This window comes from Chamaea fasciata, unplaced genomic scaffold (genome assembly GCF_029207755.1).
Source record: "Chamaea fasciata isolate MVZ Bird 193981 ecotype frontalis unplaced genomic scaffold, bChaFas1.0.hap1 SCAF_8, whole genome shotgun sequence".
NCBI lineage: Eukaryota > Metazoa > Chordata > Aves > Passeriformes > Sylviidae > Chamaea > Chamaea fasciata.
This window is the reverse complement of record NW_027094093.1, coordinates 23,734,139-23,748,392: the sequence shown is the minus strand read 5'-3', so window position 1 is coordinate 23,748,392 and position 14,254 is coordinate 23,734,139. Positions and strand designations below refer to the sequence as shown.

At 49.5% G+C, this 14,254-nt stretch overlaps 1 protein-coding gene across 2 annotated transcripts in view; it reads left to right on the top strand.

Annotated features, from left to right (window-relative positions):
• Nucleotides 1-14,254, top strand: part of TTLL4 (tubulin tyrosine ligase like 4) — a 25,841-nt gene extending 11,587 nt beyond the window's left edge. For both annotated transcript variants that reach the window (XM_066190145.1, XM_066190146.1), the window contains exons 7-19: nucleotides 708-784; nucleotides 1,415-1,609; nucleotides 1,693-1,775; nucleotides 2,862-2,990; nucleotides 3,616-3,738; nucleotides 5,214-5,312; nucleotides 5,897-6,031; nucleotides 6,767-6,904; nucleotides 8,742-8,844; nucleotides 9,406-9,616; nucleotides 11,832-11,902; nucleotides 12,489-12,571; nucleotides 13,371-14,254. In XM_066190145.1, the coding sequence (XP_066046242.1) occupies nucleotides 708-784; nucleotides 1,415-1,609; nucleotides 1,693-1,775; nucleotides 2,862-2,990; nucleotides 3,616-3,738; nucleotides 5,214-5,312; nucleotides 5,897-6,031; nucleotides 6,767-6,904; nucleotides 8,742-8,844; nucleotides 9,406-9,616; nucleotides 11,832-11,902; nucleotides 12,489-12,571; nucleotides 13,371-13,512 (1,589 nt within the window). In that variant the 3' untranslated portion in view covers nucleotides 13,513-14,254. The remainder of the gene's footprint in view (nucleotides 1-707; nucleotides 785-1,414; nucleotides 1,610-1,692; nucleotides 1,776-2,861; nucleotides 2,991-3,615; nucleotides 3,739-5,213; nucleotides 5,313-5,896; nucleotides 6,032-6,766; nucleotides 6,905-8,741; nucleotides 8,845-9,405; nucleotides 9,617-11,831; nucleotides 11,903-12,488; nucleotides 12,572-13,370) is intronic.

Sequence of the window (14,254 nt, the reverse complement as noted above, 5' to 3'; positions counted from 1 at the left end):
CACAAGGACTTGCTCCAGGGCTGTCAGGAACTGAGGCAGATGTGAGGCAGGTTTGCTCTGGCTTGCCGCTCTGAGGAGGCTGGCCCTTGTATAGTTCCAGGCCCAGCACTGCTACTCCTTGTCCCCATGTACTGAGGAGGAAGGCATCTTCTCTGACCATAGTCAGAGTTCTCAGGGTTGGGAAACTTGTCACAGAAGAGATGTGTAGGAGAAGCACTGAGCATTTGCAGCTATGATTCATACTCTGGAATCCATCTCCTGGAAGTATTTATGTGACTCCTGGATGTATCAGGAGACCTCTGCACAGACTATTCTGGGACTATAATGAGACATGGAGGGCAGAGGAAGGCCTAAGAAGTTTTGGCGTCCTACATGTCCCTCAGGGGCATAGCATTCTTTAGCCAACTGCTTCATTTGCCAGCTTTAATGCAGAGAAGTCAGGATGCTGGGAAATTAAAGGCATTCCTTTGACCCTTTGCCTCTTCAGCCTTGCAACCAGTCAGATTTGCAAGGATATGACCCCCTTGGTTAACTGGATGCCACTCACAGCCCATGCTTTGGCAGCTTTGCAGTAGTGAGTATGAGTGCTTTGTGCTATAGCTGTGCAGCATCCCTGGCATGCTTCTGCTAGCCCAAGGCGATGGGGTGCTGTGGGTTGAGAGGGGTGGCAGGGTGCTTGGTCATGAATTTTTCTGTTTTTCCTGCAGAAAGCAATGACTGGCTGGGTTGCTGGGGCCACCACATGAAATCCCCTGGCTTCAAAGCCATCAGGGAGCACCAAAAGGTAGGGGCTGTTTTTGGCTGACCTCTTTCACCTTCACCGAGAGTGTGTTGGAAGCAATTTGCGTACCCCTCCCCTCAGGGCCAGGTGTTTGCTGTGCATGCAGTCCCTGCGGTGTCCCTTCCAGAACTGGGAGAGGAGTCCAAGAGACAGGCATAGCTGGATGATCATCTCTGCTGTGAGGGTGGCTCTTATAGAGACTGAGGCTGTAGCTAAATTGTGTTTATTTGTGAGCTTCTCTAAATTCAGTCATTGCTGCTTAAAGCAGTCCTTTTGGCAGAACTGAGGGGTAGGGACAGTGCCCTCGCTGCCAGTGCAGCGAAGGGCGTGTACCTTACTCTGATCACAGAACAGTCAGGTGTGGCTTGAGAACCTGTGAGGGACCAAAGTATTGGTATCTATCACAAGTACATGCCTTTTCTGAAGAGCTCTGATGCTCTAAACTATGCAGTTTGTCCCTGCAAAGCTTCCGGAGTAGGTGGAATCAGTTTGGGTGCAATCTTGAGAGGGGAGCAAAGACTGTCACCCTGCACTGTATTCAGAAAGGATGTATCCTCTGCCAAGGGAGCAGGAAGGGGTGGGCTAGGAGATGGGGAAGCAGAGAGATCTCATAGCATCTGTCTTCCTTTCCAGCTAAACCACTTCCCTGGTTCATTTCAAATTGGAAGGAAGGACCGTCTGTGGCGCAACCTGTTGAAGATGCAGGCTCGCTGTGGGAAAAAGGAGTTTAATTTCTTCCCTCAATCCTTTATCCTGCCCCAGGACATCAAATTACTCAGGAAAGCATGGGAGGAAGGAGCTAGCCGACAGAAATGGATTGTGAAACCAGTAGGTATAAAGCAGAACTCAATCCTCTGTTCTTTTGTAGCTTCAGGGAGAAGATCTGATCCTTTCTTGTTTGTGTTTTGCAGCCAGCATCAGCAAGAGGCATTGGTATCCAGGTCATCCACAAGTGGAGCCAGCTCCCCAAAAGGAGACCTCTGCTAGTACAGAGGTGAGCGAATATAAAACCAAGGTTGACAGACAGCCTGGGACCTCTCAGTGTCTTGTATCTTTGGTCAATTCTGGGCCCCTCCCACTGCGTGTCAAAGCAGAAGTACCTGATTTGCATCTGGAGACTTCTCTGGAGACTGCTTGGTTATCCTGCTGCTGGAAGTTTGGCTCCATCAGCTGCAGCTGAGCTTACTGGAGTGCTGCTGTCTCTGTGTAGATATTTGAGGTCTCAGATACAACTTGATTTCATGAGCTTTCTGGAGCTTCTGTCTGGCAGGTGGACAGCTTCAGGTGTGCTGTGATCTGGCTCCCACTGCTCTGTACTCTGGGGTTTGGCATGCTTGGAGACAAACAAACCTTATCCAGTTCACACAAGCACAGTGGGAAGAGATGTCCCAGGGAAGAGGTGGCAGTTGTCAAAGATTTGTTCTTATCCAAGTTAGAGTGGTTCAGTAAAAGCCCCAGTGTGTGTAGATGTTAGTCAAAGGATTTTCTTGTAATGACAGAGTTTTCAACTCCTTCCCCTTCTGCAGAAAAGTGGAATAGTTCATCTTTGAGGTTGCTTTCTGGGAAGATTCTTGTGAAGGCAGGAAAACTGCAGTGTTTGGCAGACAGAACTGTTGTGTTTGCTTGTTAGTTCTCCCTGTCCCTTTTCCATGCAATGAGATAATCTTTCCTATGGAAAATCATGAACTTCTAGGATGAATAATCAAATGCTTTGGATTAAAATACCCAACTGTTTCTGCTCACTGTACAGAACCATCTGTGGTGTACTGCATGTCTTAGATGTTCCTGAATATTGTGATCAGCGTTGTGGGTGTGGAAAAGCTACTGTGCCTTAAAACTGGGGAAAATCTCTTCAAAATGGAACTGAGCAGAAGGAAACACTGCTTATGTGCTGCAGGAACTCCTCGTGAATGGGAGAGCTGCTTTCTCTCATTTTGTCTGTGATAAGATTAACTTGGAAATGCTGTGCAAAAAGGCTTCTGCATTGGTCCCTTGTTTTGCCCAGGGCTTCTGAACTGGGGGCTAGAGATGTTCCTGCATGTGAAAATCATAACCCTTATGTGTTTACGTCCCTCTGCAGATACCTGCACAAACCCTACCTCATTGGCGGAAAGAAGTTTGACCTGAGGATCTATGTTTACGTCACTTGCTATGATCCTCTCAGGGTCTACCTGTTCAAGGATGGATTGGTTCGCTTTGCCAGCTGCAAGTAGGTTGTGCAGGAGAGTGGTTCTGGGGGCTACCTTGGTGCCCAGGCATCTGTGGCTGTGGTATCTGCCCTGGCTGGGGCAGGAGGGAGTTATCCCCTCTAAGGGTGATGCTTAAAGCTGTATCTTGCTTGCTTAAGAAGCAGTGTGGAAACACACGGGGTCGCTTCAGGTGACTGTTGAAAGGGAATGTGAGAGGATGCTGCCTACATCCAACCTTGCCAATGAAAGATCAACTCAGTGTAAAGCAGTTCTTGAAATACGTTGTCTGTGCTTTATTCTGCATAGAAGCTGACACACCAGAAACTGAGATGTTTCTTCCAGTTTTCATTGTATTGCCTCAGGGTGCTGCAGTTCCATCAGTGCTTCTGCTCACTGATGCTCTGGCTTTTATTTCATGAGGATATGCTGTGAGGATGGGATTGCATTCCACTGTCCCAAGGCAGCCTGTTCTGTCTCATGTTTTGTTCCATTAGCTTGGGGTCTCTGGGGACAGAGAGCTGCAAGCAGCCAGAGTGGTGGATGGCTGAGAGTGGTCTGAGATGAGAACAAAGTCTTACCTGCCTCGTGGACCTGGGGACAGCCACTTCAGTCTTGGACAGCTTGTGTTACTCTTGCCTCCTCCAGATACTCATCCTCAATGGAGAGCCTCAGCAACAAGTTCATGCACTTGACCAACTACAGTGTGAATAAGAAGAACACAGAGTACAAATCCAACTCCGATGAGACTGCTTGTCAGGGACACAAATGGTAGGTGCTACTTTTAGGGTACAAGGTAGCTCTTTCTAATTCCCATTAAGTCATACTTTTTTTCAGTATTCTTACCCAAAACTTGAACTTGCTTTCTGTATCATCTGCACCCACTTGGGAAACTGAAAGAACAGAGTGATTTTATCATGAGTTAGTGTCAGTGGACTCTGGATGGTTTCCCTGGCTTGTGATTCATCCTGTCCACTGCTGCTTAACCTGTAGGTGCTGTTCATCCTGCCTGTGTCTGTGCCATTCCCTGCTTCCAACGCTGCACTCATCTCTGCTCGTTCATCCCCTTCCCCTGTTGTGTGGGGTGATGGGATGTGTTTAAAGCAGAATCTGATTGGTTTTTTGTTAGATATTGAATGGGTGATCCTTAAATTGGCTAGATGGGAACTTCTGCCCATTTCACTCTTGACTTTGCTGTGGAGGCAGAGAAGGGGACAGCGCTGGTTCAGAACTGTTAATTTATCTGCTACTCAGTGGGAATAGGAGCAGTGGCGCCATTTCTAGGCCTTTGGGAGGAGGGCTGCAATCTTGCAGGAGTGGATGCAAGCCCTAGGAACTTGTCTCTGATTCCATGGTGGTGTTTGAACGCTTTTAAAAATAGTGCAGGATAGAGTTCTCAATTCTCAGACTGGGCAGAGGTACTGCACTTCAAAGGGAGTTGCAGAAGGTGCTTTCCTGTGGCCAGATTAGACCTGGACTTACTGCACAGTGGTCTCTTCTTCCACTGGGACTTTTAGCAGGGTCTGCTGCCTCTCAGCAGTTGCAATTGCGTGGGGGTGGGATTGTGTGGGTTTTCCATACTTGCATGCAAGTCAAAGCTGGCTGCTCCTATGTTAAAGATAAGTGTGGCTGTAATCCACTCCATCTTATATGCAGGAAGTGTGACCTTTGGATTCCTGGCCATTAGCCACATGGTCTCACTTGAGAAATATCTGAGCATCCTTGGCTCAGTGTCAGAGTAGTTTGCAGCACTCAGTGTGGTGTGGGAAACTACTGTAAAAGCATAGATGTTCCATCATACCATCTTGTTACCCACATTTTTCAGATGTTACGCATGTTTTTTTCATCTCTGAAGCCTCAGTGAAGTGGCTTTAGCTAAAACATTTTTGGGGTCTTGCTGGATCCCTGCTGAGCTGCTTTGTAGTGCTGCGGGGGAAGGCCTGCAGGAAGGGGAGGTTTGCTGAGGACACGGAGGGGGAGTGAGTTGAAGATCTGGGCCTGACTTACCTTGCTCATGTGCTAATTTGGGACTGTGCTGAGAGAAATCTATGACAGATTCCTATTCCTAGTAGCTTGGGCCTTCAAGACCAGGGGCCAGGCAGGGGAGAGCAGCAACTAGGAACTGAAAGGTTTGAGGATGTCAGGAGGATTGCCATGCCAGGGAAGAGTGCTGGGTTCCCCTCTGTTGCTTTCACCGCCAGCAGCAAGGGGCTACAGAGCTACTTCCTTTGCTTTCTCTCTCACAGGGCACTCAAAGCTCTCTGGAGTTACCTGACCCAGAAGGGAATTAATAGTGAGGCCATCTGGGAGAAGATTAAAGACATCGTTATCAAAACCATCATTGCGTGAGTCTTGGCACCCCTTGCACTGTGTGTTTGTGAGGTGCCCCCTGGCCCCTTTAACTGTCCAGTCCCTTCTCAGCCTGGTCCTTTTGCTCTTAATTGAAATGGTATCACTGCTATTGGCTTCAGTATTTCTTTGCAGATCCCTACTTTTATCTTGTTGCTTATGCTCCTGCAACAGTAGCTGCAGGAGCTACAGTAAGCCTACAGTTTACTAGGGTAAATAGACCTTACATTTCCCTGACCTGCCTGAAGGCCAGAAGGGTGTGGTGTACCCCAAATTGCCCAGCTTGCCACCCAGTCCTCTCCTTTTCCTGGGAGCCTGAGAGGATGGTCTCTGGTGTAGGATAAATCTTGTATTCAGAGGTGGATGCCACCTGACACAGCAGGGATGCTCAGGATGCAGTGCTGGATCCATACGTAGTGAAGCAGCAGCAACTCACAGGCCTGTGTTGGTCCCTCAGCCCACCTGCTCCCACAGCACATGGCTGCATTACACTTCCAGAACTGTCAGCATGTGCTGTGAACAGCCAGAGCTCTGCTGTCTGTCTGACTGTTGGAAACAAGCAATTTTTCTTGGCTTGCAGTTCTGAGCCCTACGTGAACAGCTTGGTGAAGATGTATGTGCGCCGGCCATATTGTTGCCATGAGCTGTTTGGGTTTGATATCATGCTGGATGAAAACCTCAAGCCCTGGATCTTAGAAGTCAACATTTCCCCGAGGTAAAGCATATTCTGAGCCACAGCAGAGTGGAAAATGGTCTTTCTTTTACTACAAAGTGAGTTTGGCTTGCAATGTCCCCTGTAGCCTGTGCTAAAAGACCATGGGCTTTGAAGCCTCCCTCTCCAGATTGCAGGAATCAAAACCTTCCCTGTCTGTGAAAGCAACATTCGTCTGCAGTTCAGAAAGCTTTGCTGGGCATGCTCCAGCTAGAGCCAGGGAAGAGTATGTTAAAAAAGGGAGGCCAAGGAAGAATGTGTCTTGTACAGAACGGGTGATGGCAGAAATTTCTTTGCGTGGGCAGAAGCTATCAGCAGTTCCACTGCCTCGTGCACCATTTGCTTCCTGACGGCATCCGGCCGTGTGGTGTCGGCTGTGCAGGCAGGGAGGGCCAGGAGCTGCAGGGTAACCGAGCATGGCCTCTCCTGCCTGCGAGAGTGGGTGGGCATGAGCTGTACACAGAGCCAAATACACAGGGCTCTGGGAATGGATTTACCTATTTCTAGCAAACTTGGGAAGAGATGGAAAAATTAACTATTTCTGATAGGAAGCCCCCTCCCTTCAAAGAGCTATTGTCAGGATTTTTCTGTTAGTGTCTTATGGCTGGTTTCATGAGGTGAGGGACAGGCTGGTGTTTTTATCCTGGTCAGTAATAACTCAGGGATTGATCTCGGGGCCATTGGGCTTGACACCTCCATTCTAGCACTTCAGGCTGCTCTGATGCTTCCCCTCTGCAGCCTCCACTCCAACTCCCCACTGGATGTGAGCATCAAGGGCCAGATGATTCGGGACCTCCTCAACCTCGCTGGCTTTGTTCTGCCCAGCATGGACAGTGTGGCCTCAAGGACACAGACAAGAAATGGCTCTACATGCAGGTTAGCCCCCTTCTCTGTCAGAGAAGCATGCTTTTTACTTGAGGGATTTCATCTGGGAGGCTGTTGGGAGCCCAGCAAATTCTGGCTTCTAGCTGTTAAGAGTCTGTGCTTGCTGGTGCTTCAGCTATGGGTCCAAAGAACTTGCCTCATTGCCTGAGTATCTGGTTCCTGTGGTCTTTTCAAGGCGGAAGGATTTATGTCCTCTCTGCAGGTCCATAGTTGGAAGTGAGGCCAATATAATTTATGCTTGCTCTGCAGCTTGTCAAGTCATGCTCTCTTGTCCTTCCCCCTGCCAGAACTAATATGATGCTAAGTTTCACTGCCTCTCTGTTTGCTTGGAGGACTGGCTGGCTCTGTTGGGGCTGGATCTGCTTACCCTCTGACTTACCACAACTGATATACTGCTGCCTGGAGCAAGAGGAGCACCTGTTATTTTGCAAATGCTGGAGTGATCAGTTCTTTAGGCAGGACTGCAGGTGTCACACGCTGCCAACCTATGGGTGGAGGTGTGCACAGTCTTACTTTGGAGCTAACATGGCTGTTTTGTGCAGAATGCTAATTCCTGAGTGTGTGTCCAGCCAGGCCCCTAATCCTTCTGTGGTTACCACAGCTAGGGCTTATCCCGGTTTCAAACCTGATGGTTGGAAGGAAACCAGTCTGTTCTCTGCAGCAGAGTGGCTGCTGGCCATATGTCATTGAAGGATCAGCTTGCTGGGTTAAGCACCAGCATGCAGTGATGTGGGCATGCCAAAAGATGGGACTCTTGCCCTCTGAGTGTCCTGTGCCTTCACTGGAGAAGCTTGGAACATGGGCCTGTTCCAGATGGGGAGCTCTCACCAGCTTGTCTGCGGTGCTTTGATCACATGCTGGTTTGCCACTTCCAGTGAAAGTGCTGAAGGGCAGGTGTCTGCAGAAAGACCTGCAGGGGATTAAGTGGATCCTTAACATGGTTCAGATGATGCATTACCAGATTTCTTGCATCCAGAGGCAAGCTTGTTTAACTGTATTTCATGCCCTGGGAACCTTGTGAGGGGTTGTTTTTTTTCTGTATAAGGGCAGAATTCCAGTCGATCCAGTAGTTGATCCCCAAGCACCATGCAGCACAAACTCAAGGTTCTTCTCTCCCTGTTTGGATCTGCACATAACTAATAAGTTTTGCAGCAGCAGAAAAAAAAGTGCTATGTTGATATATGGGTTAAAATGTTTTCAACAAGTATCTCCCACGTTCTGGCATCCCCAAATGGTTCAGCTAGTGCTTAGAATAGATGGTTGCTGGTCAGATAATACAAAACGCCAGGGCTTCCCATGGCGTGGCTGAATTCAAGTCCTAGGAGTACTTGGATATTGCCAGAGGAAGTTTTTGATGTAAGAGTTCTCTTCTTCCTTGTACAGTACCAGTACTGAGTACTTGTACCCTCATCCCTGTGCTTGCAGTTAGGAAGTAGTGTCCCAAGTGGGATATCAACATGAGATCCTACCAGGCTTCATGTGCTGTGAATCGCATCATGGTGTGTCCTTGACTCTCTTGCATCCTGTGTGAGTGTGAGGTGATGGCTCACCTTTTGGGTGAAGGAACACTGAAAAGTCTTAGTGAGGGGCTGGCAGAGTCCTCCTGGTTTCCCTGCCCACATCCTTCCCGGGTTCTGAGCTGATGCACAAGGCCGTGGATCCATCGCTGATCTCGGAATTAGTGAAATCCTTGGAGAAAGTATTCTCTCCTCCATGTCATTTTCATGAAGGTGTCATTACTTTCTCAGAAGTTGCTGGGAGCAGCTCTGCCATGACAGGACTTTGTCTTCTCCACTTAAATGCTGTATTGTCTCTCTTGTGTCCTCAGTCTGGGCAGTGCTTTGAAGGAGAAGCCCAAGCCAGTATCTGAGCATTTGAGAGCAGAGAAGATGAAGAAGGCTTATTACTTGATGCAGAAGATACCTGACCAGGTACAAAACAACCTCCTCTGTTATTTGCACCATCATGCCAGGCCCATGTCCTAGCCAGTCCCACATGTCTATCCCTCTTCCCTCTTCAGATTTGTGCTCTTTGCCAGGGTCAGCCAGATGATGGGGTGCACTTGGGCTTCAGTGGGTTACAAGACAGCTGGTCAGAAATAAATTTGGTTTGCTTAAGCCACTGTCTCACTGACTTATCTGTACATTAAAATAGCCGTGTGCTGAGGGGCACGTTACCCACCAGTTCCCAAACAGAGTCTGGGCACTGCCTGTTCCTCCTTATTTCTCTGTGCAGCTCTTACAGCCTTTGCCAGCTGACCCCCATGCTGGGTTGGTAGGGGCATTGGCTTTGTGTGCCTTCTGGCAGTGTATTTAAGAGAGGCTGGGCTGCAGAATTGGTGTTCTCTTCAGTTCTGTGCGGTGTTGGTGTCACCATTGAGTCTAGATTCCTTCCACAGTTTCCATGTGGCCTTTGTCCCAAAGATCTCAGACACATGAAGACCTCTGCTTGAGAGATGCTTCTCTCTCACCTTGGGTTGCTCTTGTCTGCAGGATTTTTATTCTTCTGTCTTGGACATCCTGACTCCAGATGACGTTCGCGTCCTGGTGGAGACAGAGGATGAGTATTCCCGGCGCGGGCAGTTCGAGCGGGTGTTCCCCAGCCACATCTCCATGCGGTACCTGCGCTTCTTCGAGCAGCCTCGTTACTTTAACATCCTGGTGACCCAGTGGGAGCTCAAATACTACTTGAATAGACACAAAGGTAACTGCCCTCCAAACCCTGGCACAGCCACCTGACTCAGGCAGGCTGCCTGCCAGCAGTCGTGGGAGACTTCTGAGCTATGCATGTTGAGGGGGAGCTGCCTGCCTGCATACGAACCCCTAGGAAATGTGTTACCTTCCCAGACTGCTTCAAATATCACAAAAAGCTTTTTCTGACTTGATGAGAAGTGATGACTGTTCTGGTACGCACAGCGCCAGCACTTCTAAGTGCCCTGGGCGTGAAGCAGACTGGGATTTTGCCTTCAACCTGTAGCTTTGGCCTCTTACTGTGTTTCTCTTCTCTCTTTTGAGGGAGAAACAGCTGGATTTGCTGGGCTTTGCTTCTGACAAGTGATCTCTGAAGGAAAAATTTGGCCTATTTCCTGTTTCCTGCAGCTTTCTAATTGATGAAATACAGTCAGTGTACAAATGAAAATTTTTCCTAAACAGTAGAAATCTAGCTAACATTTCCATCCCTTCAGGACACAATTCTGTATTTTCATAAAAAACATTATCCTTTAATGAGGCATAGCTGGGCAGGACCAATTCCTTCTCACCCAGGGTTGTCTCTATCAGGGCAGCAGTATAAGCTATTTTGGAGAGAGAGCCAGTGAGGTCTAGCATGAAGGATTAGAGAAAATAAAAACAGAGTGTGGCTCAGGGCTTTCCATCCAATATCTGATCTAGATGGAGAGGCTTCTGGAGGAGCTGGTTGGTCCTCCACTGCAATGACTGTATGTGTGCTCCTCACCTGGCTATCAAGGAGAGAAAGAAGGAAAAATGCTTTTATCACTTTTCACTGGTGTTAAAGCGAGTATTAAAGGGCTCAGTAATAGTCTTTCACAGAGAGATGGTAACATCATAGCCTTCTCTGCCTGTGTTATCAGCATGTGTCATCCTTTGCCTTGCTAATATCTTTGCTGGATGATCTTCCATCAGCTGGAAGAAAGATTCTGTCATCATCCTCACTGAAGTGCTGCCCTGAACTTCGCCGCTCAGGCAAGGGTCCTGGTTCAGTGCTCCAGCTTCCCTGAAGAAGCCAAGCAAGCAGATTTGCTCTATCCCATTGTTGCTCTTTACCTCTGAGCAAAAGCCACCCTCCCCCTATCCCTTTCCTGTTCCCCTCTGTTCCACGCACCACTTCTCTTTCCCTAGCCAGCAAGATGCAAAGCCCAGGCTGGTGCACACACCCAGGACAAGGCATCTGAGCTGCCCTGCTCCCCTTGGCCCCCAAACATGGGGGTTATTTTAGAAGGTTCTGGGGCTTGCTGAAAGGTCACCAAGGAACAGGCTTTGGACAGCAACAATTCTCCTGTTATCTTATAAAAACCCATAGTAATCCCAGCTGGACAGCATCAATGGACTAACTCTGCTGGTTCTTAATTCTCAAGTCACCCTAGCCTTCTGCTATGACCCTAAGGCTCTTAAGAAAACAGGATGGGAGTAGTCCTGAATTTCTCAACATTTCTGGGTTGGCCAGGAGCAAGTTGCTTGGCTGTAGTGGGGACAGCTAGCAGGAAGCTCTGGAGGAAGTGGAGCCTGTTCAGTGCAGTTGAACACATGGCTCTGCTTCAAAATGACCTTGCTTGTGCTCTGGAGCACCATGTCTTGTGTGTGGTAAGAGGATCAGTCCCTTCCAGTCATACCAGCGATGATCTGTGCCAGTCTTGCCCTCTGTCAGGGTGTGTTGAGCTCTGGATGGATCCCTGTAGGGAAGAGATCATGCACTGGGATGCTGCAGCTGATCAGTGCTTTGCAAGGAGGAGGTTGCCTGAGCTGCCCTTCTCTGGGAAAGGGGTCGATGACAGTAAAGCTGTTCTACATTTGCATGGTGGGAACTTTCACCGGTGCAGCCCAAATCAGGTACTGCTGTTGGCAGGCACCGGGCTCAGGGGGACAGCCAATCTGGTCTAATTCGGCAAATCCTGTGTTGCCCCAGTTTCCCTGTTTCGCTGAGCCTGCTGCAAGGAATGTCTTGGCTCCCTGGGAGGAAGGCAAGCACTGCAGCAGCCCACGCGCTGATGTTTGCTCATACAAAGGGTGAACGCCCTCGGTTTACCCCGTGTTTGCTGCGCTCAGGCACGTGTTCAAGTAGTTATTGCATAGCATGTTCTCTGTGGTCAGTGCAGCATATTTGCATGCCCTGAGCTGGGAAGGCTTAACTCTCTGTAAACCTGGCCGTTTGTTCTCACTTATTGTCTTCTGTCATTTCCGAGGTCTGGAGCTACTGAAGAACTGGTGTGTCAAAGGGTACCACACTGGGGCAGGGACGGATTTGGCCCAGATGGTGCGTATAACTGTGGGTAAGGTAGGCAGAGACGGTTGTTTACCTGCACAGAGTTGGGTAGCGATCCTGCTTGTTCTGCTTCCTCTGGCTCCTGTCTTACCTGTTTGCCTTCTTCCCACTTTGCCAAGGCCTCCAGGAGTTTGGAAAAACCCATGCTGCCCTATTTCCCATAAACATGAAGTCATGAACAGTATATCAGATCTGCAAGTATTTTGCATCTGAATATCCTTGGGTGCACTGGGCACAGCCCTACATATTTGGCACTTGTCCTGCCCATTGTTCCTCTCTGTGACGGAGTCATCTCTGTCACTCCTGTGGCTTGGAGCAGAATGCTACCCTGAAAGAAACCCACTCTTTTGACCTCGAGATGCTCTACTCCCACTTTCAGCAGAGGGATTCATTAGGCAGAGAGCAAAGATTGCTCTGTTTGCTATTCTGGGAACAGTCTTGTGGCAGTGACAAGGCTCAGCAGCGAGGCAGCTCTAGCTGAAGCTCTCTAGGGCAGCCTATGGCAAAGCACAGCAGGCTTGAGGGATTTTTGCCACGACTTAAATAGCCATTCTGTTGTCTCCCTCTCCTCCCACAGTGGTCATTGCCAAAGTCGTTCTTCCTCCAGAAGAGTAGCATTCAATCAAATGACTTCAGCAAACTGGAACTGGGCAGACTGGGGTGAGTTTGCACTGGCCGTGACATCCATGGTGTTCATAGTGTGGCTTTTGGACTGGTGTCCTGGTAGAAAACTGGCAGCCCAAAAAGCAGCTTTATTTAAGGGGAGAGGAGCAGGTTGGTTTGCAGGCTCTGAAGCCTCTGCTCTCTGTAGAGCCAACAGATGGGGCTGGCATGATGTCTGTGCAACTGGGCATGTCTCCTTGGCACTGTACACCCAGCTTAGATGGGAGTGAAGCTCACAACAGCCAGATCAGGTGGTGCTTGGAGCTGTCATGGCCAGAGCATGCTGACAAGATATTCCCCACGTTGGAACTTCTATCAGTTCTGTGGACACCGATGTAGTTAACAGTGAGCAGAGGCTCTCAGTTGCAGCATTGGCTGAGGGAACAGTGAGGCCTCCAGGTCTGTTGCACTCTCCCAGCTTCCCCAAGGAAAGCTGGGATGCTGAGGCCTTCCTGCAGAGGTGGAGGACTCGAGTTTATCTGGGTGAGCCAAAGTGAAGGGGAGGCACACCCCTGGTCTCTGGTTCTAAGAAAAAGGTCATCCCTGTTTCTCTGCTGAGGATGGAGTTGGGTTTACACACAGACAGGGAGACTAAGCTGTGGCACTGAAGTCCCACTGATACTGGGATACCTGTTGGGGTCACTGGTGCTGGCTGGGATGGGAGATGTAGTAGGTGAGCTTGGCAGCCCTATCTCTGAGTCTGTGTGTAGTGATACAGAAGATGGTTATTGCACCATGGTCCTTTTGGTCCTTTCTCACTGTCCCTAAGAAGCTCACAGTCTCCTTTTTGTTGCAGCACATACCTCCCTTCAGCCGGTGAGGATCTCACAAGATGCCTGGAGCCCAGCCCTACTCAGAGCTTACCTCTCAACAAGTGCACTGGTGGAGCCAACCAGAGACCTGCTGGCTGCCTCTCTGACGCTGCCCTGGTGATGTGACCAAGCAGCCACCGTCCCTTCCTGGGGACACATCAACCTACCTCAAAGGAAGAGACAGGAGCTGACTCTGTAGAACAAGGACTGTGGGAGCCCCTTGCACCGCACATTTGTTTTGGGGCTTGTTGTAGAGAGGGATGTTTTCCTGGCCAAAGAGGAGACCTGTGTAACTTCAGTTTCTAAAACAAGTGGCAAAGCCTGAGGAAGTGGGGGTTATCTGACCTTTGTCCTAGACTGTTCTTAAAGCCTGACATGGTGGTTTCTTTGCTGCGTGGGAGCTGGCTGAGCCTGCCCTTCTTGTCCCCAGTCAGCACAGGCTGAGCCCTTGCTCGCCTGTATCTTTGTCCTGAGTTGCTGGCACCTGAGTCTGCCCTTGCCCTGCTGTAGCCTGGCCCCTGGAGATAAGTCCCCAGTCCTCATGCCTGGGGGGGAGTGAAACTGTCCAGTTTTATCCTTTCTGAATGTCTGTGCCAACATCCTGCCCTGCCCCAGCAACAGGCCCTGCAGAAGACCTCAGGCTTGCACGTTGCAGCTCAAGAGAGACCATAGGTACCAGTGTGGCTCCAGTTTGTTGCGAGGGCAGTAGGGCTGCTGGGGAGGGAGCATCCTTCTCAAGGCCATTGGCTTTCTGGTGTGGCCTGCAGCATGTGTGCACGGACTGCAGGCCAGTGCACTTCTCCTGGGTCTGCTCTCTATTTTCCCTTTGTTTCTCAAGGATTTCTATTAAATTTTAACATTCAACTGC